This window comes from Melospiza melodia, chromosome 1 (assembly GCF_035770615.1).
Source record: "Melospiza melodia melodia isolate bMelMel2 chromosome 1, bMelMel2.pri, whole genome shotgun sequence".
NCBI lineage: Eukaryota > Metazoa > Chordata > Aves > Passeriformes > Passerellidae > Melospiza > Melospiza melodia.
This window is the reverse complement of record NC_086194.1, coordinates 24,488,605-24,512,506: the sequence shown is the minus strand read 5'-3', so window position 1 is coordinate 24,512,506 and position 23,902 is coordinate 24,488,605. Positions and strand designations below refer to the sequence as shown.

At 35.9% G+C, this 23,902-nt stretch overlaps 1 protein-coding gene across 1 annotated transcript in view; it reads right to left on the bottom strand.

The window, feature by feature from the left end:
• Positions 1-958: 958 nt before the first annotated feature.
• The window catches only part of VPS50 (VPS50 subunit of EARP/GARPII complex), an 81,866-nt gene continuing 58,922 nt past the window's right edge, over positions 959-23,902 (bottom strand). Inside the window, exons 22-28 of the mRNA XM_063151418.1 lie at positions 22,067-22,147; positions 9,925-10,073; positions 8,787-8,883; positions 8,496-8,654; positions 6,007-6,128; positions 2,907-3,096; positions 959-1,695 (exon numbers count right to left, since the gene is read on the bottom strand). Of these exons, the coding sequence (XP_063007488.1) occupies positions 1,576-1,695; positions 2,907-3,096; positions 6,007-6,128; positions 8,496-8,654; positions 8,787-8,883; positions 9,925-10,073; positions 22,067-22,147 (918 nt within the window). The 3' untranslated portion in view covers positions 959-1,575. The remainder of the gene's footprint in view (positions 1,696-2,906; positions 3,097-6,006; positions 6,129-8,495; positions 8,655-8,786; positions 8,884-9,924; positions 10,074-22,066; positions 22,148-23,902) is intronic.

Genomic DNA, 23,902 nt, shown 5'->3' with positions numbered 1-23,902 from the left:
AATTTCTTATTTCATCCAAGGGAAGAAAATGGAAAGATATTTTACACTAATAGTCTCCAATATGTTTCTGTTTCTTCCAAGAGCTCTCGCTCAGGATTTGACTGCAGGGCAGACAGGCTGACGCAGAAGTGCACACTTTCATCTGTCCCACCTTTTTAATTAGGATTAAAGTGATTCAGCTTCAACATATATGGTGACAAACCTCTAAGCAAGATTTAAACAGAACTAGGCAAGACAGCATGGTCAATAAAGAACAGTGTAAATTTTGTTTTAAATCTTATTTCCCTTGAAATACAGATAATCAAGGAAGCTGAATACCACACAGTCAATGTTTAAAATGTAAACTCTATTATTATTCTAAAATTGTATACAGGCTTTCTCTAAACTCACACAATGATGCTCAGTACACTTCTGAAGAGGAAATCAGGCCACAGAAAAGAACAATCATGATGACTCCATGAGGCAACTTTCTGTCACTGCAGTACTGCTGATATTCACTAACTCCTGGTTCCCTCATGTCTAAATTAATGAACAATGGCAAGTATGAATCCCAAACTGAGAATTCAGCATGCTGCACACACCAGTGGATTGCAGCCCCTGTACTTAATTTTACCTATTAGCTCAAAGTTCCTTTAAAATGGTCAGACAGCACTCCAGAAAGTCGACTGTGTAATAAAAAATAAAATTCCTGAAAATTTACATACTGAAAACCAAAGGTAAAGCAGAAAATTTCAGGGAAGTCGGTGATGCTCTGACAAATTGATTTCCAGGACACATATGCAGTCAAGCCATTTTACTTTGCTCATGATCACTCAGGATGCAACAGCAAAGCAGGAAACAGGAAGACTATCTTAGTATCAATCCAAAACTTCGGTCAGAAAAACATTCCTCTGATTCCCTGGCATTATTGCTGGCATTTTGCATTGCTGAATTGGAAAAACAAAGTCTCACAAACAAATTGTATTAGCATACAATGTTTATTATCTTCTATTAATCTGAAGTCAATCATTTTGATATGACTAAATTAATTCTGAAATAAACAGACATTTTTAAATACATATGAAGATGATGGGCTCCAACGTGAGAGTACTTAGTTGGTCTGCACTCTTAATCCACATGCAGGATACATAGATCAAATTATTATACATATCCTTTCACTTTACACTGAACTATAATACAGCACAATTTCTGGAGGTGAAAGCAGGGAGGAAAGAAATCATATTTTCAAGTAGCCCTTTTATTTAAAAAGAGCATCAATGATATATTAAACCATTGTGTTTCTGATTTTGATTTTACTTACAGTATACACTTTTGTAAAACATATAGCTCATCAATGACACAGAGTGGCCCTTCACTAAGGGCAAGTAATCAAAAAAAAAAAAAAAAGAAAAAAAAAAAGAAAAACAACAGAAAATAATTCTAAGATTAGAAAAGTCATATTTTAGACCAATTTCACTTCAGAGTGTCTCCAATGTTGCTAGGAAAGGTCATGCACAACATTTCTAATGTTGTCATTAGTCCACGAGAGAAATGTCTGCATGCTTCACATGTCAGAAAGAAAGCAGCTTTCTCCAGTTATCTCTTAGGCCTGTCTGTGTCATCAATGGTAGCTAACAGCTTCTGTCTTGCCTTTTTGTTGATGTAGGTGCCCAGACAAATATTCACCAGATTGGTCAGCTGCTTAGTGGAATATTCCTGGCAAACAAAACCAGATCAAGTTAGGGCAGAATAAAACACCAGACAAAGACAAAATTTTAAAATACACAGACATACTCAGTGTGGATTTCACAACTGATAGAAGCATCAGTACACAGGGAAGATTTAAAGCTGTAGTGCAGTCATGTCTGGATAGTTTTCATAGTTGAGGCAGAGGACAAAACTGTATTTTGCTACATGGTGGCTTATAATGGAAAATGCTTATGACTTTAAAAGTACTGGAAAGAGTTCACATAAAGTAAGTCTGTGAACATGTACATAAATCAATTTTTAATGTGTTTTCCATTCTTTGGGAGGCTTGGTGGGAAAACGTATGCAAATGATTAAGCTTTCAACACAAAACCTTTTTTTTTTTTTTTAAAAACTGTGATAAATGTTGGTGATCTTTTTTTATTTTGACTTCCCATTTCCAATAAGCTTCTAAATGCTTCTGTCTGCAGAGTCTCCAAACGATTTTGATTTCAGTGTATGATAAAGGAGGAAAAAGTGTCAAAAATGTGAAGAAAACAATTCTTAACACCTGAGAAAATATCGTATTTGCCAGTAATACCTTTATGTCTTAACAATATCCAAAACAGCTTCCACCAACGTGTTTTAAAAAAGAGTTTTTCCCTGTAGGTCATCAAACCCCATAACTCACAATCTCTCTTGGGTCTCCAGGCAATACAAGGAAAATTCACTCAAAGACTTATTTCTTTCCTCCATTTCTAGTGGGATTTAATCCCAAAATACAGATTTCAAGTGCTTCACTTTAAAAGACTTTTTACTTCAAAGATGGGTATCCCCAATAGCATGTGACATTACTAACAAAGATCTGTTATAATTGTTAGTCCATGCTAGAGTGAAAGCATCTGAATATTTACAAAACACAAATATAGACTTATCTCAGCAAGAAATTCTGATTAAGCATTATATCATATCATTCATATCATAAAGTTGAACATATCCATGCACACATACACTTATATTTATACTGCTTCTATTATAATAAACATTATTATAATAATATTTATTATAATGAAACTTTCTGTAAGTTTCATTATAATAAATGAAAATGTACATATTTTCATATATGCCTATATTCATTTTTAACACATAAAATAATTGATTATTTATAGTTGTTAGGATGTTTTTATCATCAGGGTGAATTTTCTCAATAGAGAGGGAAAGAACGCAAATTTAACTCTTACCCTATGTTCTTTTATCCAGGATTCCATGTCATTTTCTGTCAGGTAGTATGCTTTAATGTAGGTTTCCACAAATTCTTTATCTGGAATAGGCCTAATGTCTGTTAACTTTTCTAGTTTCATTAAGAATTGTTGAAAATCCAGTTGCATCAAGGCACGTCCTTCATTACTGCACTTCTTTACATTAGCATAACTAAAAAGAGAAACAGTGAAAAGCAGAACTTAGAAGGAAATAAAAATTAATTTTGCTCCTCAAAATTAATTAGTAATTAATTAACTTAGTATTTTGAACCTTGAGGAGGAGCAAAGTTATGGTTTTAAGTCAAAAGCAGACAAGAGCTTCTCTTAGGATGTCTGCTGCAGAGTTTTATTTGCATTAGTACAACGCATTTTGGCCCAGTTATTGAACAGAACCCCACTGTACCCAGTGATACTTAGAAAAATCGCACCCTCCTCTCCCAAATGCCACAAAAAATCCCACATTGAACAATTTACTACAAGTTAGAGTAAATTAAACCAATGCTAATTAGCACACTGGACAGTGGTTTCAAGTGATCACAACAACTGGAGTTTCAAAGGTACCAGAGCAGCTTTAGGAATGGTCACCAGGAGCTTCCTGAACCAAGTGGGAGCAGCAAAGACACAAAGCTACTTGTTCAAAAAAAGCCACAGCAGCCAGAGGATGAAGGGTGGCAGCACTGGCTCATCTCTGTGAGAAGTAGAGGATTTAATGAGAACAGGTTGACAGGAAATTAGTGACAGGTTAGAGGAGACAGTAGATGAGTTTAAGGGCAGGGTAACACTAGCAATGATCACAGCGGAGTGATAGGCAACAAACAAGGAAAACAATTTTTGCAGTTCTTCAAATGGATAAGGAACTGCATTTGTCAAGATCAAAGGAAGTGACACAGCAATGCTCTTAAGAACACCAGTTTCAACTGTGTACAGGGTCAGGGGCACAGTGACTTGAGAGACTTAAACCAGCTCATCCACCAGCTGCTCCCACAAGTGAGAACCCTGCCCCACTCTTCCCCTGTACCAAATCCAAAATAAGCTCAGTTTTTCACTGTTTCACAAAGTTAATCCTAATTATTATACACTCCCTAGATTATTAGGTTTGATACAGAAGAGGCAGCAGAAACATGCAGGTGGATGCACAGCAAGGTCAGGTTAAGAATATGAAGAAATATCATACTTAGAGTTGGTACACAGAAAGAATTTGCAGAATGCAAAAGTAACAGAGGCAAAAAGAAAGAGGGCCAAGGCAAAAGTCCTCTGGACATTCATAGAAGACTAGTAGATGATTTTCAGTTGGCTTAAGAAGCCAGCAGGGAAACAGAAGAGAACACAGAACTAGGAGATAGGGAAGGACTAAATTTAAAGAAAGATATAGCTGACTGCAGTGGAGGCAATTCTTCATTCAGTGAAGAGCCTGATGAAAGTAATTTCAGTTAACTGGATGAGTCTTAAAAAGCCTTCATGGCTTTTAACTCCATACATTCATTGAATGCAGAGATAAAAGAAGTTACACATTCAGAGAGTCAGCTATTCAGAACACCTTCCTTTCCTTTTCACAGTGGGAAAAGAACCTACAAGATACATAAAAATAACAGAACTGGCCAAGAATAAGAAATTACAGGCAAATATTTGGGAGAAGATGGTAATGAGTACTTTTTACACTCTCAGAAATGGTACAGGACAAATTATATCAGGAAAATATTCCTAGTCCAACCTGCTTAGGCAAAAGTAAAGGTCAAAGTTTCATGGAAAGTCACAAATATGAACCTAAACTGTGGCATGGAGCAAGACATATGAGTGATGATCTTCACAGATAAGGATTAAATGGTTCATCAACACTGAAGCCACAAAAGATGAATGAGATGTGATGTAAGAAAAGGAAACAAGTTGAAAACAAACACAAAGGCTGAGGTAGAGGAGGTTAATAGTGATTGACAGTGTTATTGACTTGAAAGGCAAGGGGAAGTGAGAGGAGAAGAGTTAGGCCTTTGATTCACTTTCTTTTATTTGAAAGTAGAAAATAAAATTTAAAAAAGAGGAGCTAGTTGTATAGGCCACATATTATATGAATAGGAATTGAGAAGTCAGAGACAGGTCATGCATAGATGTTGTTACCCTGAACATGAAATTGTGAGACTGCTAGAGAATGCAAAAGGATGATGGCATGAAAAAAATGAGCAGGAGATTAAAAAATGATGGCTTTATGGAAGCAGATGATTCTCAATAGGTAGCTAACACTTGGAGAAGAAGGGTGTTTTGTTGAGATCCTCATTTAGAGCAGACAGCAGGAGACTGGGATGGAAAGAAATAAAATAGGCAGTAGGGAGTGAATAGGCTAAAGAAAACCAGGAAAGAAGTACGGAAACATGTAGAGGGAGTGGAAGACAGCACATATTCAATGATGCAGAAGTAGCTCTGGTAAGAGCCCAATCATATGTAGCCCAATCATATGGGACAAAACCATAAAAACAAATTCAGGGAATTAAAAGTCTACAATACTCAGGCTACAAAATTGAATCCAAAAAGAATGGGACACTGATTACAAGAGCAAGGGATGAGCAAGGTGTAGGTTCCTGACTAAGGTGCTTGTGCAAGCCAACTAAGACATCTCTCTGTTCTTGATGAATTTGGAAAAATCATGTTCCATTGCTACTTTAAGAAAACTGATAGTGCTGATAACTCCATCTTTCTTTCTTGTCAAGGATAAATGGCATCACCATGGAAGTACTCACGATTAATATTGCAGCTTCCTTCTTTGGTCTGCTGCAAATGATAATTTTCATATAGAAGTTTCTTTGAAGGAGTGCTGCATTTTCAAATGCATTAGTAAAACATTCACTGTCATTCTTCAGCAGTATCTAGGATCAAGACCACCCTCTTTGGGCTTAATGCTGCACCAGATTGTGAAACAACAGCTAAGGAGTGTGTTAAGCACTGATAGTTTTTAGGGTCCCCAAAAGCACATGAACTCACAAGGACACTATAAAATTAGAACTTTTAACTCAATAAAATTTTTAACTCTATAAAATAAACATTATCATTATAGACATACTTATCCCAAAGCAAGACCTTCATAATTACTTACCCTTCCACAAGGGTTCTATTGGCCAAGCGTATGCAGTGCTCCCAAAGGATGTTGGAGACTGGCAATGGAATACGGACTCTCTTAGACACATCATTCAACCTCCTGTTAAATTCTTCAAATTCCTAACAGAACATAAAAGATGTTTATTCCTTAAGGTAAAAGCAGATCATATCTGTACATCCAACAACTGCAACAACTAATTAGAAATGTACACGAAAGAGAATACTGAAAAGTAAGAGCAAAGAAGAGAGGCTTAATAGGCACAGACTGTAGACAACTCAAAGTGTAAAGTAGAAAACATTTCACTTTCTAGTACATCACTCACAACCTTACCTCAGTGAATTTTTTTAAAGGAACTGTTGCTCTGTTCCCCAGAACCACAGTTCTCTGTGAAACTGACACTTCTGAAAATGAACCAAGCAGCTTATCCTTCAAATGCCATTTTCATTGCCTTACTCCCTAAATTCATATTTAACTTCTTTAAGTCAAAATTCAGCCACTGAAGGAAATTCAGTGATGATCTCTTTATCCCTCTAAATACCCACCCCCACCGGCTTTCAAAGAGAAGCTCAGAAACACTATAACCCCTTTTCATTCTTCAACCTTTCACATTGGGTAATTCCTCAGTGCTTCAGAAGGAGCTGAGAGAAGCCACTGAAAGAGGTCAAATCCAACAGTTTAGGACCACACAGCAGCACTAGGTAACAGTTTAGGTTAAAAGAAGGCACCTGTTTCCACACAAATAATGAATGGCCTGGATGGATTTCAGCTGATATTTTGAGTGAGAAAGTAGTCATAACTGGATGCAATTACTGCTACAAAGATTTTTGTGACATAAAGTGAAACAGAAGTCCTTTTCCAATGATTAAAGCCTTTATCATATAAAAAAGTATCAAATTACTTCAATGTCAAGCAGAATGGTAATGAGCTCCTCTGTATAACCAGCAAAAGTAATTTGCAGTGCAGTCCTTTAAGATTATACTTGCCCAACAGAGATTTTATTTCCAAGGCTGTTAATCTAGGGTTTTTTCCTTTTCCTCTTACAGACTCTCTCAAAAATTCAGTAAGTGAAGAAAGTCAGAAGAGAACTACAGTAACCAACTGGCATTTAACACAAATTTTCTGAAAGATTAATTTGGCAACAAAATGCAGGCAACACAATGTCATGCTTTAACTGGTATACAATTCATTCTTCTGAAGATGAAGATGTCTAATGCTCCATAACCTATTTCTTCAACCATCTTCTTTCCCCATTTTATCTGCTTCCAACATATTATGACTGAATGTAGAACTTTGTGTATGTGTGCACACGACTGAAAGTAGTTGATTATTCCTTCAATCTCTGCTCACATCTGATGTTCCTGGAGTCCCAGTGTACCCTGAAAATCCCTCATTACTTAGCAGTTATTTAAAAGCTTTTGTAGCAACTAGTACTAGCTATAGAATAGAGAAACCAAAACTGGTTTTAAATGATATTAGCTCTGAATGTCCTGAAGCAAGTTCATCAGCAGTTGCAAACACACAGAAGACAAAAAGCTTTACTCTGAGATCAAGTATTTTAAGCACAAACTGGTAACAGCAGCATAAACAAGGATAATCACAAAGATTCCATCAATTTCAGTGCAATGATACATCCTCTGTCAAATTCTTCCTTCTTCGGCTTGATTTTTTTTTTATAGCAGAGAATAGCTACAAAGTATGAAGGTGTTATCCAAACTGTTTTTCCACACAGATGTGTAGCTTTTTCTGTGATTCACACTTCACACATCTTTAAAATAAAATTTTCAGTTTCTCTGAAAAGACCTAGTAATTAATACAGTATAATTAATTAGCATAATCCTTCCACTGCCAGAACTTCTCTCTGAAGACCTTTAGAAACATTAATTAGGCATACATAAAAAGATGAGAAAGGGATTGTCCCAAAAACTAGTTTTGTATGCCTTAACACATGGCAATTGTATAATGACATCTACTGAATGCAATCGACAAGTTGGGTGAATAACTTCTCTTTAGATTTCTTTTCAAATATTAACTTCTAAATATAGCAACTTCAATTAGATACTGCATGATCATTATTGGTGCTGATTTGACCTATAGCTCCCATGATACATCTCAAAGACAATCAGCAAAATTATTCAGAACAGCAAATAGTGTGTTTTGGGGTTTTTTTTTAAATGCTATCTCTGGCCACTGAATTTCCCTCAGTGTTACTCTGTTTACTACACACTTCTCTACCATTCAAAACTTTGATGTGAGACTCATTAAACTTCTTTGGTCACTTTCACACACCATGTAGTCAAAAAATCATCACTGAAAACAATGCTTGAGAAGTAAGAATAATGACACTTCTGGACAGATCTCATAGTAATTTTCCCTTTGTAAGGATGATATATCATCCTAGCCATGCCACCTTAACAGTTATAGTGAAATATTACAGCAATTCAGTGTTTATATAAATTCTAGCACACCACTTCCCATAAACTATTCACCTTTAAAAGAGCATCTACATATACATTGTGCTGTGACATGATTTCCTTCACATCCCATTTCACATTAGCCATCAGTAGAAGCATTTGTTCATAGTCAATGGCTTTAGCAGCAACAATCCAATAAACTGGTTTACGTAGTTCACTGGCAGTTGACACTGTCTGAAACAGAAAATAAATAAAATTTGCTTCAGTAGGAGCAACATATAACTACGATATAGAAGTATTTTCACCATAATGTACAAGTTTCAAATCTTCTGTATGAAAATCAGCTGTGAATTACACCATTCTGACCTGAGAATAGAACTGCTGAAGAAAAGGCTTCTTGGCAGCTGGCATCACTGCATCAAGATGAGGCTGAAGAAATTCAAACTGCTCAGCCAGAAATACCCTTTGAAAGCAAAGAAAATTTACTGTGAACTAAGTGCAACGTTTGGCATGTCTCTTTACAATTTTTACTCTACAGCTGACATATCTGGCAATAACAATATGCAACCTTGGAAAGTTTAGTCCCAAGAAGAACTGTATCAGTTGCGTGCCAGTATATCAACTAGCAGTCTCAATTCTGGCAATTTTAAAATCTATTTGCAAACAAGAAAATATTTTAATGAAGAGACTAAGGCTTGAACATCAAAAATTCATATTTCTATTTTTCTGAGGATACACTGCAAAAGTCCGTGCCTAGGTCTAGTAAAGTCAGTGACCAAGAGTCACACAATTTCCACCACAGGACAGTCAACATCAATATTAATAAATCCATATTAGAATTTCAAAAGAACATTCCCAATAAATTTTGTGCTAGTGGATCTATGAAACAGAACTTGATCTCATATTCCTAGGAAATATATTTCTAACTAAGCATAAATAAAAAAAAATTAACTCAATCTTTAAGTGTCATCTCATGTGAAGAAAAAATCATTCCTAGCGGACTCTTACTATTATTCTTATCAAATAAAAATCACTTTGCTACATTTGCATTAATTCTTTACAATGTCTTCTTCTCCTGAGATGTGACATAGGTACACTTCTACCCATTGCAAAGAACACAGTGATTCAAGCCAAACTGATACAAACTAAGCAGTTCTGAGTCAAGTATTTAATATAAGGTGAAAATGAATCATACAGATTAAATATTCCCACTAGTCTCTTTGAAATTAAACTTTTTTCATTATACATTTGGCCATGTATTGTCAGAAATTACTGGCTCATCTGCAGTAAAATTTCATTTCTTGTGTTTGCATGTTGCTAGACCTAAGAATTAGACTCCAGTACCTTCAATTACAAAAATCACCTTTATCACTCATACTTAAAATCACATTGAGAGGTAGGAATTCTTGACCTGTCAAGAAGGTTTTGAAATGTAACCACAATTTTTTAAACTATCAATAGCTTTCAGGGATCACAAATACAGCATGTATAGTAAACAACCTACAAGGATTCTGTGGCCACCACTCTCTCTGCCAAGCCATACAGCGAATTGCCAGATGTCAAAACTACGAGATGACTGAGATGTGGGCTTGGCACCTTCTCTTTTCTCTCTTCAGCAGCTGTGAGAGTCCCTGAAGGATCAGCAGACACCTCCTGAAACAAAGGATTAAACAAATTACACTCCACAAAATCAGCAAGGATGGCTCCAGCTGAACAGTTTCAGATGCCAGATAAGATGAAGGAATGTTTCCAATTCTAGGATATAATTTAAATCAAGCCTATTTTTATTTAAACAGTAGAGTGAAATGGGTGAAAAAAATCAGATCATGTAAATCAGTAGCCAAGGAAAAAATAAGTTAAAAGAAAATGGCATCAAAAAATCTTCTCACTATGCCTTAATCCTCAAACAGGCTTTAGCCCAATTTCCTTTCGGGAGACTGACTTCTCATCCTTGGAGAAAGTATCTTCAATCTGACAGCAACCAAATCAAGAGGCATATCAAAGAAATGTTACTTCTGCATGGGCTTCACTGCTTATACGAGCAGTGGCTAACTTAGGTAAAAAACAGCCAATGTTCTCAATCACACAATCACTAGGTTGGAAGAGACCTTTAAGATCATCAAGACCAACCCATGCCCTAACACTTCAACTAATCCATTCCATGACAACTTCTATCCTGAAAAATTCCTGATGATAGAAAGCAAGGAAATATTGGATTGAGTAGAATTGAGTAGAGTCTGTAGTGAGAAACAGGTTATACCAGTGCCTTGTTCCAAAATTAAAGGAAGAAAATAGAGAAAAAATTCTACCCCCACATTTAAGGAATCTAACCATAGGGTACAGCTAGAAGAGGAATCACAGAAGGAAAAAATTCCCAGAGAAGGTGTACAAAGGGACACACTCTGAAGCCTGGCTATTTCCCAGTCTTCAGAGGGTTTCAGGGCATGAAATCATAAAGGTAGTTCTGGCTGGCTTGAATTAATTATTCATACCATGCTTATACACAGGCCACAGGAAGATGAGAAATCTACAAAGGAAAGTCACAGCACCCAGAACAGGTAAGAAGGCAGGCAGGATATGGCACTGATTTTAATAAGAGCCTGTCAAGACCCTGGGGATAGAAACCCTGGCCAGAGTCTACAGTCTATGGATGCTACAACATACCAGCTTGTTAATATGGAATGAAAACAAATAACAGTAACAGTGACAAAGTAGTGGAAAAAATAACTTTCACAAAACTAAAATCAGTGGTTCAACATGGCTGCTGTAAACAGCATAGGAACAACCAACCAATATGACAATAATAATGCTTAAACATAACGTTTATGTTTGGACTCAAAAATACAAATTAATGTAATTCTGAAAATGCAGTTAAACAAGGGAAAAAGATAATAACAAAAACAATGTAATGAAAAAAAAACAGCTTTCAGGTTTGTGAATTGTTTGTTTCAACTAGAGATAGAAATAAAACCAGAAGAAATTGCATTGAAGTAACTACAGAAAGAGGGAGAAAGACTCAAGCTAACCGCAACAGTTGCCATTAATTTCTTCCGGGCTCCACAGCAGAGAAAAACAGTGAGAAGTGACCTGAAACAGAATACTTGCTATTCAAGCAGATTTTGTTTGGACACTTGCTTAAGGAGGAGAGCAGTGAGCACCTGAAACACTGGTGGAAATTAGTGGTGTCGCTCATTCTAGATGTCAGAATTGAGACAAAAAGGAATATTTCATTGCAGACCTTGAAACACCAAGAGAAGAAGTATTGCACATACAATGAGTTGAAAACTGGAAAATCAACAGGGCAGTTATTCAGATAGCAAAATATCTGACAGACCCATTGGGGTAGCAGCAATTAAAGGTAGAGCAGGTGAAAATTGATTATGTCAAAATGTGTAAGGACCTGGTGAGAATTTAAGTGATACAGGATAAGCAGAAAGATCAAAACTTTGCTGCTATAGACAAAGCAGCACCAGAATGTGTTTACTGCCTGGATGAATGCCAAACCAAAAGTGACATTAAGAATATAAGACAACTGAGAAGATAATAGCGGCCAAGCTGTTAAAAGTGGTTTGAGGTGTGGAGGAACAAAAATTCACAAGTTCCACTTTAACTCTCTCAGATTTTATTTGGCAGTTTCCTCCTGTGGTGTCACAGCCCAAGGCAATAGGAGGTGGATTTGCTATATCAGAAAGGCTCTTTCAGTTCTGCATCTCCTGAGACATCAAACACAAACATAAAAATGGGCTACAACAGATGGAACAATGCACAGTCTGGGAAAGCAGAGCTCTCACTACCAAGGGTGAGGAAGTACCTTCAGACTTACTTAAAAAATATTCTAATTAGGTTACAGACATAAAAGGCCAATAAAGCAGGGAACCTTGATGGTTCCCCACAGAAATTCTGACACTAAAAACAAGGACTGCTGACTGAGAAATTCCATGAACACATCATTTGTAGCACTAAAAGAACTCACAGAAATACATCAGTGAGCAGAAGACAAAACTTCTAAAAGAAGCTCATGGCAAATGTAATGAGATACAGTTGCAATGAGCCTAAGAACAATTATAAAGGCTAGCTACAATGTTATATTATTTGAAAAATTCATTTTCTTTGCTCTGATCTGTGTTCGCACTCAGCCAGATAAATCTGGAATTAAAATTACTAGATGCTTCACAATACTATGAAATTTGCACTCTGGTGAGTTTATCAGAATGGAGAAGCAAGCCAAAGGGCCTGGATATTTGCTGAAGATCCTGTGACCTCTTTCAGAGAGTTCTAAGGTACTTCCTGAGCACACCCACAGGTTTACTGCAGATAGGGAATGACATCTAACCATCTAGCCACAACAATCAATTCTCTAAAAACATTAACTAAGGCAAAGACAATATTGATTAATTATTAAAATTCCCTCTTTATCTGTCCACTCTTTTACTTTTTTTCACTTCATTCCATTCTCAAAAACCCAGATTAAAAAAAAAAAAAAAACCAAAAAACCCACCCAAAGCAACAGAAAAAAAAAAAAACCACAAAAAACCCAACAAACAAAAAATTTTAAAAATAAATCAATTTTGAAGTGTTTACACATGACAAAAACAGCCAAACCCACAGCTCACCAAGCAATGCTATATCCTTAGGAGAGACAATGAGTGACACAGCTGGGGGAAGAGTATCAGTAGTAAACATTTAAGAAGCTTTCTTTCTTTCAAAGACTAATTACAAATTATGTAAAAGCCTAATATTATGAAGACTTCATTTTGTATTTATCTCAATTCAAAGTTGCTTGGCACTTCAAACACATTTTAAACTTTTTTTTGTTCCTTTTTGCTTCCCATGAAGGTAAGTAACAACTCTTAAATGACAAAAATGTGTTGCATCTGAAGAACACAAAAGGTATATGAGAACTGGCCAAGTCAGAGATAATGCTCCTTTCAACTAGGGAGTCAAACTCTGGTTCAAATATCGTGGCCAAACAGCATGAGCATTTCATTCTCCTAATTTGTTCTAAAAAGCAGGCACTGCAAAAGCATGTTGAAAGCAAAAAGCCAGTGTGCCAATACCCCACAGAAGCACAGGATCACTCTGAAAGGGTCTCAGTGATGCATGTGGTTTTTCTTCCTGCCTTCATTAACAGAACTGATCAAATGACTGAAAGAGGAAAATAAAGGGGCAAAACACACAGGCTGGAACAGGAAAAAAGGCTACAGACTATTTAAAGAAATCAAATGTTTTTCAGTGTACTGGACTTGTTAAAGTTAACCCTTCCAGTAATGAAGAAAATCTGCAAGAAAATGTCTGTTGCCAGTGATTCCCTCTGTGTACCACAGCAAACAAGCAGGGTCCTGTAAAACTGCCAGCCTCAAGAGGAAGAGGAAGGGAGCAGAAGCCAGAAAATTAAATAGCAGCCAGTTGAACTTTAATTTCAAGAAATGTCAAGTCACACTGAGAACATCTTGTAGCACCCAAGATTAAGCATGCAGAGAGCAATACTAAAGCAGAATAAACTTGCTTATCTCCTCCCTGCATCAGAGTAGCAGGTCCTGCTGATCCAGCAGAACTGGGAAATGTCAAAGACGTATCACAGCCCACACAATATCCATGTAAGAAAACTGCACAAAATAGATTTTATAAAATAACTTCAAGGAATACATGGAACTGATGCAAACTACAAGATGCTCTTCTCCTTCCTTGCCAAAAAAGAAAAAACTCAAAGTGTTAAAAAAAATTTTAAAATATTAAAAGCACCACTCTGATCTGAACAATAACCAAATGAACTGCAGTAGGCAGAGCAGGACAGGTTAACTAGTACTGCCTGCAGACACCTTATAGCAGGTCTTACCTATTAAATTTTCTCTAGTCTTAGTTTAATTTCCTCATACTGTCACAGGAAAAGAACTGTGGGTTCTAATGCTACACATGATAGGTATACCCAAATGGCAATTATTTTTACAAGCTGCTTTGCTATAAAGACCTGAAAATATCAAGACGAAGTGTTAAAGCAGGCTTATGGCTGTTTCACCTATTTAAGGGTTGCTAATAACAGTAGTATGAGTTCAGTGTATGCTTTGGGAAGTATCTTTGCAAGACACCTACAGTTGAATTAAAACTCATCTGGAACATGTTTTTACAACCAAAAGGTATGTATCAGCAAATAACAGGTATCAGATAAATGGGAGTGTGACATTGTTTAATTGTTGGGTACTTCACTTCGTCATTTAATTGTTTACACCCAAGAAGAAAAATTTTAATGAACAGATAGGAAAAAAAAATCTATCTGTGTAAGGAACAAGCCTCTCCTTCAATCTCTTTTAAAAATGTCATCTGTAACAAGAGAACGTTTTCATTTCGAGTTTGTCTGAACCCAGTGGCAAGACTTTGTTAAGCCCTCCATCTCAATGGGAAGAGGACATATAAAGTAATTAGCTAAATGGAAGTATAAACTATATAAGATAATTATCTAATTTTAAAAACTGACATTTAATTTGCAAGAGAGACATTTTTACAGGGCTGATTTCATGGGAGCAAAAACACTTTTATTTCAGTTATCCAGAAGAACTTACGACTGAAGCAACTGATTATCTGCCAATTATGGTGAAATAGTTGACAGTTAATTACAATCATCCACCTCTACCAACTTTAAACATAAACCAGTAAACTCTACAACCTGTCCCCAGCACATGAAGTTCTGCAGATCACACTCATAAACAATAATCTTTTAAAACTGCTCTTCTTCTGGCCTAATACTTTTTGCATAAGATTTCAGTTTCAGAATTGTTTTGATTTAATACACATACGCAACAGCAAAAATGTTAGGTTTGATTTTGCAGTAACTCCAAATGTTACTGAAGAATCCCAATCTTAAAGGAGTAAGTGGTGTTCAAAAAGTATGGACAAAACTGTACTATCTGAAAAGGTTCTGGCAAAAGAACAGTCTACAGCAGCTGCAACATACCAACACTACTGCCAAGAACTTGATGTGTGCTGATGGACAAGGAAAAGCAGACTAACCCCAAATGTTTACATAAAACAGGACAGCTCCATCATCTCTGTTTAAAAACTGTAATTAATAGTTCCTGTAATATCATGAGCATCAATTACAAGAAAGCAAACTGATCAAAGAAAGCATAACTTCTTATTGTATTCAAAATAGAATGAAAAATATAGACAGAAAATAGTTCAACTAAATCCAAGTAGATGCTTAACATACAAGAACTTTTGATCACATGAAATGTACTGAAAGCAACCAATCACGCTTTTTTTTTCTCCCCTTTGAGCTTGCAGATCTAAATGCTGAAAATTATAGGTAGGGCGAATTGTAAAAGCACATTGCTTTCAAGGTAGAAGTATTTCCTCAATATGTTGTAAATGCGTTAAGGTTTTAAATGGAATTTTATAATACTCCTACTATGTTTTAAATTGCAAGATTAGTCTTTCCTTGCTGAGGGGCACAAAACTTACCAAGCAGGTAATCTTGCCTCAACTTGCAAGAAAGTAAATCAAACATAAACAATGTAATCACCACTCTACAGGCTTTAAGAAACCATATCTTTAAAAACCAAACTACAAACCATCTTGAGAAACCATGCTAATAATTTTCTATTATTTACAGTCCTTTTCATGCAAATGGTGTCTTTATAGCATTATTGAAGAGCCATAAAACTGATCCCCAAACTTCCCAACATTTACAGTGCACACATTTCACACTGTCCTCAGGGTTGAATCGATCAGCATTGCCTCACGGCAGGCATGAGGTTCTGGTTTCAAGACTGGGGATCCTCCATGCTCTTTGTCACAAAACAAGCATGTCCCAAAACTCATTTGGGTCAGTCCCACTGACTTAGTAAACAGTTCAATTAAGTTTGCATCACTTCTGGGATCTTTGACTTTTTTTTTTTCAAAGGTAAATGTCAGATCTTCTGCATTAAAACATTACAAGAATTTGGAAGGCTTATTTACTACTGGTTGTCTCAACCAATGCAACAATCCCTCTGTGAGGAATCACTGTGTGCTGACAGATAACTGAGAAAATGAGTCATGAACTATGTCCTAAAAAAATTAATGTCAAATGAGACTCCACAGAAAACCACACACACAGGCATCATTAGAACCTGAACCACTACCTTGCAAAAAAAGCACATAAGCTGGTCTGGTCTGCTCACACACGTTTTTACTGCACCACTTTCTTGCACAAAGAAATTTTCTCAAGAAGAGCTGCTTCTGGTTCCCAAGGGCTCAGCTGTGAGTCTGTGGACACCTGCACCCCTCTGGAAACAGCCCAGTTTTAGTGCCCAGCAAGAGTCAGAAGTGACAAAAATGAGATGTCCCAGAGACTGCTTAAAGAGAGACCAAGCAATTGCCAAAACTCAGAAAATATATCCAATTAAATAAGCTCAAAAGCTCCAATAAATTATTGAAGTCTACTTGGTAATACAGTCGAGTAAACACAAAAAAAAAACTTCTATGAAGAACTTTAAATGAAAAATGTGAGGAAGTCCTAGCATAATTTCAAAGAGCTTGTCATGTCAGAACTCTGTATATACACAGTTCTCTTCCCTTGATAAGCAATTCATACAATGCCTTAAAAATTGTCATCATGTACATAACAGTAACTATGTACACTTAAAAATCTCTTTTAAAGAGGGGAAAGAGAAAACCCACAAACAGTGTTTTTTAATTTTTTTCTTCAGGTTTTTTTGCCTTTCAAGCAGCAGGAGACCAAGCATGAATTAGAAATGTTGCACTCTTCAGCTAAATAAAACCTCACCAAGAATCACAGCTACCATTTCACTGAGGACCTTAGCTGTGCCCTTTAGGAGCTGCATCCTGTGCTAGGAACAGCCCTGTCAGGTAAACAGCTCCACAGGCAAGAGTCTCCAGAGTTTGCCACTAGTATTTTGCCAAACTATATGTAATAGGGAACCCATCCACACTACAAAATGTAGGCCTGTGATGTGACATTTTAAGGAAAACCAAACTGTTTCCAGCACTGGGACTAATGTAACTGAATTGCACCATTCCACAGGATAAAAGAGTCAAAGCCAAAATGGGATGGGAAGTCAGACATGAAGAAAAAAATTATTCCCACCAATCTTTATCTTATTTGTGCGTCTGAAAAATCTACATTTTCCATCTCTGCACTATCAATCTCTAACCTGACTCTGCCAAAAGACATATACTTTCTGGGGAAGGAGTCCAAAGACCAAAGTAAAGACAGATTCTAAAATACATTGACCAATACTCATTTATATCAGTAATTCCTTCCATCTACTCTTCTATACGTTGCATTGCAATACTTAGATACTTTACTACAGTGATTTTCTACTGCTGTAAGTAACTTTAAGAAACTTCACTCTAAATTTCAGTTTGTGCTTGAGCAAATCTGTTTACAATGAATTATTTATGAGTATTCCATGGTTATTTGGTCCCCAAATCTCTTTTTGCAGCAACATCACTCAAAGCAGCTATTTACATACACAGGACATTCACCAACAAGATCTAGGCAATGACAGTATCATGATTACATTTACATTTTTTGAATATATGGAAGCTGCTCAAAAACAGAAAGAGCAAGGAATCAGAAGTATTTTCCTTCCAAAGCACTAATTATTCCCACCAAAGCACCCAAGAAACTGATTGATGCCTTGTACTTACAGACTTAAAGCTCACAGTGAACTAACATGGACACCATTACTGTGTAAAAATACGTTTCTGTTAGAAATTAGACACAAGGACAATGTGTGCAGGTACCTCTACATACCGACTTGGAAACTGCCAGTGAGGAGATACAAGCAACCCAAAAAGGGGCTTGCTTTGATGTATTTAGCCTAATCTAAGTCACATCTGAGTGAGGATGAAAGAACAGCACTTCTTCATCCCCTTTTCAGCATTCTCTTTCTGTGTTTTCTTTTTATACAATCTGCTTATATGAATGAGTAGTGTGTTTGCAGAGCGTACACGAATCTGTAGAGTGTAGATATTTGTAGAGTAAATATGAAGGTGTAGAGTGCTACTTCTGGAGGATCCAGAAGTAATTATTAAATTATGAACTCTGAAGCTGCTGCATAGCAGAGATCTGCATGAAAGCTATTCTGTGCTAGATGTGCAAAGACCTGACTGTGAAGTTAGATACACATATGAAGTTCAATACAGTGTGGCCAAATAAATCTTTGAAAGTCATACTGTTCTCTTAACTCTCAAACCCTAAACTACTTTAAAACAAATACTCACAGTGCTTTTGTTTCTTATACTTTTGATTTAGCCTAAAGGTATTGCTTTAATGCTAAGACAAGGAGGTTACATACAGAAAACAGCTTACTCAATCACTGTAAGCTGTCAGCACACTTCCACATAACTTACTATAAGAAAGCAAATAAAGGTTTGCTAATTGGTATACCCTTTTTATTTATTTTTAACTAAGTCTATTTATTTACCAAAAAAAAAAGTTCATATCATACTTAAACCAGTATCTGGATTAGCAGTACGGTATTTTTAAAAAAGCCATAATTGGATTCCATTATTATTAAATTTGTAACAGTTTGAGATTGGAAGCATATGTAAAGCACTAGTGTTTTAAGAACATGCTTGCTCAATTGTAAAGAGTCCTTTAAGTCCTTTTATCATTGTCATAATGAAGAATTTTATTACGGTCATTTTGATTATATCATACAGAACATCCAAATTTTCAGAAAAGCTCAAATTAAAAATGTTTTTGTATCCCAATTATGACCAGCATGAGCTCATTTACTACCAACTGAAGCAGTTTGGTCACTGTTTATTGTTTGGGAGTTTTTGTTTCCTATAATGTGGTTTATCATTTATCAGTGTAGGAAAACATTCTGACACTGAATAATATGTACCACAGCTGAGGTCACATTACTGCCTTGCAAAGAAGTTAGCAGGACTAAATACATGTTCACATTTCAGCTATTTCCTGTTTGCTGTGTAAAACATTAATCTAAACTGCAGGAGGACTTACTTGCTGCAGTTTATAAAGTACAGTTGGTTTTGCTATGAGGTGTTAGACTGCACAAAGCAGTGGAGAGGTGATTCAGCTACAGCTGAATCCTGCTCAGAGGGGACAGAAGCAGGAGGCACGTGATGCATGAGAAGGGATGGAAGGAAGAGTAGAGGAAGTGCTTCAAATGCTGCAGCCCTTTGCGCACTGGCCACAAGGCAGAAATCTGACCCAGTCACTCAGTGGTCCAAATAAAATCCAGGAAAATACTTCTTTTCCAAGTATGGTTAGTATACTGTAAGCACAGTATATATTAAAGGACAGACACTTCTTGCACTGTAATAATGGGAAAATAAAGCAGCTCCATAAGGAGTTACAGGGAATGCTCCAATCGACCTCCATACTCTTCATACTGAACATGCTACAAAAATGCAAGAAAGAACACTTAGTGCTTTAACTTGCCAGAAGTGGAACTCCCATTCCACATAACTTTTTCCTTCCCAAAGGAAACTTAAAATGCAGCCGAACAACAACAAAATGAATATTATTTAAAAAAAAAAGGCATCTGGTATAAACTAGATAGCATTAATTCAATCCTAAATAGAAACTACCAGACTTCCACACAAAGCTGGAGGGGGAGGCCACTCAATCCTCCAATTATTCCTCTAAATCCTGACAATAAATTTGAGTAAAGAGGCCTCCATTCACACATATCTCAAAAAAAGTAATTGAGAAAGTCCAAGAGGAAAGCTAGAAATTATCCAATCTAACTTACTGAAGCATCTTGATATAGACCATGTAGCTCAACCTTCACAGACACTGACAGATTTGTGAAATTATTCTCATCTCTATGCAACTCTGGCCAAGTTTTGGTCACAGACTCAGAATTGTCAGATTCAGACCATCCTTATGGAAATAAAATATTGATGCTGTCATCAGGAAATGAAATGTGACAGAAATTAAGCCCTTAGTAAAGTTACCATGGGTTGAAGACAAGGCAACAACCGTAAATTCCCAAGAGGTCATGAGACTGAATGCCACAACACAAACATGAACACTTTCAAAAAGTAATTTACAAAAATTTAAAAGAAGATAGGAGAATTCCTTGAGCAATTCAGAACCATCCATGCAGTCTCAAGAAATACGCTTTTTATGACACAATGAAAATGAAACTTGACTTTCACAAATTTTTAAAAATAAGCAAACAATAAACAAAAATACCCAGAATACTTTAGCTTCCTCATATATTAAAAAGCGAAAAATTACCATTTATACTATAAGACTGGCTTAAGTTCATAGATATTAATAAACCTTATGGAATGTCTTTAAGCTAACAGCAGTTAGCTAAGATTTCTTTCTTCTTTCAAATCTTACATTGAACATAGCAATTAATTTCAACTGGCAATAACATTATCTATTACAGTACTATTAATGACTGAGGAAGAAAACAAACTGCTGTTATTTTTCTATTTCACTCCTAGAATTTTTTTCAATTATTTTAACTGCTAAAAAAATGAAGTCTGTAAAGCACTGTCAGGAACCATCACTACAGAGAAATTTAAAAAATTAATTCCATAACTTACCATTTTTCGATAATCTTTAACTGATTTGGAAGTACTTCCTATAATTAATTTTTCTTTCTGCATACACTACCTTTGAGAAGAATATCAAGAAGCCTTTTTCTCCTTTTCAGAGGCCTAGGGTTATTAGTTATCTTATGCTCCCTCTACTGACTGTATAAGAAATGACCTCCAAGCCTTTTAAGATGCTTCTCTGAGAGAACAGTTTAGGATTTGATATAATGCTTCAAGGAATTTAAAAAGCATGAAGTACATTTCTTGGAGTGTCAAATCCTTGTGCAAGTCAGAGTAAAACATATTTTTCTTCTTTCTAAGATAGAAGCCTCAGAAACTAAAACCTTTCTGTAGCATCCAGGGTATTAACTACTACATAACCCATTTATGATACCCTCAGGAAATTTCTTCAAAACGTTTCAAGGGTTTGATATTTAGATGGAATATGAAAACTTCAAACTTCCATTTCTGGTGTAGTTTTTAGCAATATTTCTTTATAAACTCTGCTGTTCAGCTGAATCCACAAAACCTACCTACAGTCTCCTTTACCATCCTCCTGTGCAGGACAGTAGTCTACTGCCAGTGTGACATGAGCACCAGATTTACTTTTCACACTTTCAAAATAAAACACAAAATGACCAATGGGATATAATCCAAAAAAGTACATCAGGGAAAGTTCCTCAAAATTAAGGAAGGTCTTAGTATACAACCTCTGTTATCCTGAAAGGTGAACAATCTTCAGGAGAGCTTACAGTTTTGCTATTCTTTTACTGAAGAAAAATGAGTCATCTTTTTATAAAATGTCTCTTAGTAAAGATAATACTGAATTGTCTCTCTTTATTACATGAATTGTAATAGAAGATTTAAATATCGAATTTCACTGTTACATCTAGCAAAATCTATTTAATTAGTTTTGCTGTGCATTGGAAACAAGTGATTTAATACAATAATGACCTCTACATCACGAAACCAACCATTGTCTAATAACAAAGGCTTATTAGATACATTCACACTGAATGTGAAAAGAGGAAAAAAATCAAAATGCCATGATGAAATATAATTCCTGAATGTCATATACAGTCCTCTCTCCCACTGAGCATTAACAACATCCAGGTACTTACCAGATCAATCAGACTCTCCTGGATTCTGTTCAGTGTGGTGCGTAATCTGCTGCTGCTGAGGCCCAGTCCTGTAGATTCAAACTGGAAGAAATGCATTCTACTTAAGATGGGAAAGGAAATCTCTTTGGTTTAAACTTTAAAGTTACATAGCAAAACTTGAGCTTGCAAAGACTATCTACAACTTGCTCACATTAAAATTTTAGCACAAAATCACAGCCACACAAAATGAAAAGAAAATCAACAGAGGTCACAGCACTCAACACTGCACTGGTATGAAGAATGACCTAAGTATCTTCCATGAAGATGACTAAGTATCATTCATACCAATAAAACATCCAGTATCTTAAATACATATTTTTGTATTTAACTTCAGGGCTGTAGATTTTCTCATTTGGGCCTGGAATGGCTCCCCACATTTCTCATTGAGCCTGGAATAGTTCCCCACAACACCATCTCTGAGCTTTGCATTCACACCACATCCAAGTCAAATGGTTTTCACTCTTTTTTCTACAATCCCTTGTAATCATCAGATATATATCTTGCATAAGTAAAAATTATAACCACTGATCTTTACAAACAGTCATTATTACTTAATGCCTACAAAGATCTACCTCAGAAATGTGCCACCTACATGCTCACAGCTCAGAAATGTACGGGGCTGATGCACAGCTGGGATATATAGTTAAATATATACACCTATGCTATATATATGTATTTATTTTATTTTTATATGTATACACACACACATATATATAGCTACACTAATTTCCTGCTAAGTGCAATGGATTATACCAGCTGAGGGTCTGATTTGACATGCATAATTATTGTAACTTCTTATCTTCTACTGTTAATAAAATCCCCCAACAAACTAACACAACAAAGAAAGTGGAAACGGGATGTGCAACAAACACAAACTTAAGTCAACAACCTGGAAGGATTTGAATACAGTTCTGGTATGTGATTCACACCAAAAGGCAATTTGCTGAACATTATTTAGGGCACTGTTGTATGCTGCATTATTAGACTTCAGGGAAGGAAGTATTTGAGTTTATGTGACCTCCTCCCCTCTGTGTGAATAAAGAGAGGTACAAATCAGGTCACCATTTACTGCATCCCAAGTTTCTAATTTAAAATGTCCATCTGCCCCAATCCTCCTATATATTAAATGACAATTTACATCTGAGTTGAATTCCCACTGAAAGTACACTCTGATGAAATCTATAACCTGATCTAGGAGACACATCCACAAGAACAGAACCTCACGGCTTCACCATGAACATTTCACTCATCAGTACAGCTGACTCAATTCATACAAGTTCTTGCTATTTCTATTTGCAGAACTATAGATTTTTAAATTCCATAAATTGATGACCTAGTAAGGCTAGTAAGCAGAGCATTAAACAATTTGCAGAATAATTCTGTTCATCACTAATTTTATCTCTTATCATTAACCTCTTAGAGTAATTACCTCTTATAATAATCTCCTAAAGTTACTTTAAAAAGTAAGTTTACAAATTAGTGCAATGTCCTGTCAAAAAAAAAAAAAAGAAAAAAAAAAGAAAAAGAAAAAGAAAACTCACCTCAATTTGTTTCTGCTAAGGAAAACTATTTTGTGGCATGTTCATGAATGTCTTCAATTTTAATGAGTAGATGTTAAATACAGGCAATACTTTTTTATTACTCCATAATTTGAGACAAGGTAGGCTTAATTTGCAGCCCACAAATAAAGTTTTCAAAGCAATTCTAGTTACAACAGTGTTTAACTTTTGGAAGCGAAGAAAGCTAATACTGATTACATAGGATAATGATTTGAACAAGGTCTGGAAAAAGCAATGA